Here is a 3,165-nt window from a genome sequence, read left to right on the forward strand (position 1 = left end):
TTAAAAAAAAATTTATCAAATGAATTCTTTGTTTTTATCAAGACAATTAATTCTTATTTTCTATTTAATTCTATTTCTCTTAAATTTTATTCTCTACTCTTATTTCTTTTGTAATTCCATTCTCTATACTAAAGGCGACCTAAATTCAAAAATTGCAAACTAGAGTTTGTTGGGCTTTAGACATCGTTTACAGTACGTATTTTGGGCTAAACACATTAGCCCAATTTCGGCCCAAAATACCAAATATCAACACTCCACCATTCATTATCGCCCTTCTGCATTTACGTCCGAAACCCTAGCCGCGCACCAGCTGCGATTCGTATTATCCTCCTCCGGCGAAGAAAGTACTTCAGGCTATCATGGTAGTACAACGATTTCTTACTCTGATAACGTTTAGTGTGTTGGGTTTTTATTTATCTATTGGTTGTGTAGCTTCCTGACACTATCCATGTATTTTCAGGCGGATGTCGACACAGAGGTCGCGGCGGCGCAGCCGAAGAAGAGAACGTTCAAGAAATTCTCCTTCAGAGGCGTCGATCTCGATGCGCTCCTTGATATGTCCACGGATGAGCTCGTCAAGCTCTTCAATGCCCGTGCTAGAAGAAGGTAACTGATTTTTTTTTTAACTTTGTTTTTTGTTTTTTGTTCCTTTTCCTTTTTGTTGTTAATTCAGTGATCGTATGAAAAAAAAAAAAAAAAAAACGAAAATGCAGTGTGAAGATTATGTGCTTTGAATTCACAGTTAGGGTAAGGAGGATTGAATTGATTTGCTTGTAATTTGTCCTGTATTTGATTGGTGTATTGAACAATGCGCTTTGCTGTTGGATTGTTTATTAGCTCTGTAAATGTGCATTATGTTTGTAAATTTTATTGGATATTATAATCCTAGCAATTCTGATATGATACTTTTGTTCCTGGCAGTGATTTATTTCAACTCTATATTCCATTACAATTTTCTATATTTGTTGATTACAAACTGTGTCAACTTAGAGTTGAAGTGGATTTATGTTTGTCTACTTCAATTATGTCTCTAAAATGTTCTCGATTGTGCATTATGTTATTACACTGACCGACCAAAGTTACATGGGACGAATGGGTATCAATTAGGTTATGTTTTAAGGGTGATTGGCCGTGGGCTTTGCTCACATTTGATTGAAATAATTTTTGTGTGGCTGTGGCGTTTCTTCTTGGTACTATTGTTGCTTTTCATTTTGCTCTTGTTGATTTTACCCGTGTAATCTCTCATTTCGAATCATGGAAAATGATAGGTTCCAGAGAGGTTTGAAGAGGAAGCCGATGGCTCTGATCAAGAAGCTGCGTAAGGCGGTGAGAAATTATTCGGAACCTCTATTTCCATTAGAGTTGGCAATTGGTCGATTTGTGTTGGGTTGAATACATTAAATGGGTTAAATCACTCGATCTTAATTTGACCCGTTTGTTGTCGTGTCGGATTCGTGTTGATCCGTATACATAATCCGGTTGATATCCTCTATCCAAATCCAATTATTTTTTTATCAGATTGTTGTGTTATGTTAGTTATATTTTGATTTAGTGTTATGTGTATAGTGAATTATGTTGAATTATTTTAGATTGAACTTACTTAAGGGAATTATCAAATTAGAATTATTTTATATATATAATAAATATATTAATTAATATTAATATATTGTAATCGGGTTGTCGTATTGTATTTGAGTTGAGGGCCTCAATCTTAACCCAACCCGTTTATATCGTGTCGGGTTTGTGTCAACCCGTATACATAATCGGGTCAAAATCCTTGACCCAAACTCAATTATTTCGTGTCGGGTTATTGTGTTGCGTCAGTTTTTGCCAGCTCTAATTTCCATCACCATATTCTGTTGTTATTTTATTTAAATTTTTTTGCATGTCTTACAGCAATCTATGTCATGCTTGAATTATGAAACAGGTCTAGATTTCATAGCAAACATATTTTACAACATAAGTTTTTACTTACACGAATGCTTTTTATTTCTTATTGCTAAGCCGATATTTGATAATTTAGTGACTTTTTAAGGGCGTTTTGGATCAAGCGCGATTATATATTTTAAACACTATATAACCTTTCATTATCGTAAACTTATTTCAAGCTTAGTTCCATCTTGTGTTCCACTGTAACTAAAAACACAACGATTTTTGCAGAAACGCGAGGCTCCACCTGGTGAGAAGCCTGCACTGGTCAGGACTCATCTGCGCAACATGATCATCGTCCCTGAGATGATCGGAAGCGTCCTCGGCGTGTACAATGGCAAAACTTTCAACCCGGTTGAAATCAAGCCTGAAATGATCGGTCACTACCTCGCGGAGTTCTCAATCTCTTACAAACCTGTCAAGCATGGAAGGCCGGGTATCGGTGCCACCCACTCCTCGAGGTTTATTCCTCTGAAATGAGAAAAGTGCCGTCGAACACCGGGTAAGACATGGGTTCATTTTCGCGAGTTTTGTTCTGTCTGGTTTATTGTTTCCTTCTGTTCTTAGCTACTACCGAATTGTTTGGTGCAAACTTTTCTGAATATTTTCGAAACCTTAATACTCTGAGTTTCTTTTGAACTTTTGTTATGTCATTTGTTGTGTTAGTTTGGATAGCCAACATTGTTCTACTTATTATTATATGTTAAACTGCACTTTATTTATATGATTAAGGGGTATTTGGCAATTATTAGTTTTTTTAATCGATCAAATTGCTAAAAGTAGGGGTGTCAATTCGTGTTTTTTGGTCGTGCGTCGGGTTGAGCCATGGGGATAACAAAAAACTGTCAACCTGAACCCGACCCGAATCCGAAATCTCATCTGAAACCCTAGACCTGAACACGACACGAATTCTTTCAGGTCGGGTTCAGGTTGACCTGAATCAGTTTCAGCTTACCCGAAACCTGAACAAACCCGATACTTTTTATCCATTACTAATATAATATCAATATTCCTTGAATCTCATGTCAAACACAACCCATACTATAGTTTTGAAACGGATGGAATATAATTGATCCAATATATTAAGAATGTTAAGAAAAAATAGAACAAATTCAAGTTTTACATAGAAAAAATAAAGAAAAAATAATTTATTATAAGTTAGCATTTTATTCTACATAATATGAAGCTTTTTGGGAAAGTTCGGGTGTTTTATTTTAATAAAAAATATACATATTT

The 3,165-nt window shown here is 35.4% G+C and overlaps 1 protein-coding gene across 1 annotated transcript; it reads left to right on the forward strand.

Annotated features, from left to right (window-relative positions):
* Positions 1–233: 233 nt before the first annotated feature.
* LOC127251120 (40S ribosomal protein S15) lies at positions 234–2,651 on the forward strand. Its single transcript, XM_051274712.1, has 4 exons — positions 234–362; positions 461–606; positions 1,269–1,326; positions 2,161–2,651. The coding sequence occupies exons 1-4, from the start codon at positions 360–362 to the stop codon at positions 2,407–2,409; spliced, it is 456 nt and encodes a 151-aa protein (XP_051130669.1). The 5' UTR covers positions 234–359; the 3' UTR covers positions 2,410–2,651.
* The last annotated feature ends 514 nt before the right edge of the window (positions 2,652–3,165 follow it).

The sequence above is a fragment of the Andrographis paniculata genome, unplaced genomic scaffold (assembly GCF_009805555.1).
Source record: "Andrographis paniculata isolate CXL003 unplaced genomic scaffold, ASM980555v1 Contig11END, whole genome shotgun sequence".
Lineage (NCBI taxonomy): Eukaryota > Viridiplantae > Streptophyta > Magnoliopsida > Lamiales > Acanthaceae > Andrographis > Andrographis paniculata.

Bases quoted from the DNA above. Each gene is read 5' to 3' on its own strand.
- LOC127251120 (XM_051274712.1), top strand. The intron at 607-1,268 runs GTAACTGATTTT...GGAAAATGATAG, and splicing joins AATGCCCGTGCTAGAAGAAG to GTTCCAGAGAGGTTTGAAGA. The intron at 1,327-2,160 runs GTGAGAAATTAT...CGATTTTTGCAG, and splicing joins TCAAGAAGCTGCGTAAGGCG to AAACGCGAGGCTCCACCTGG.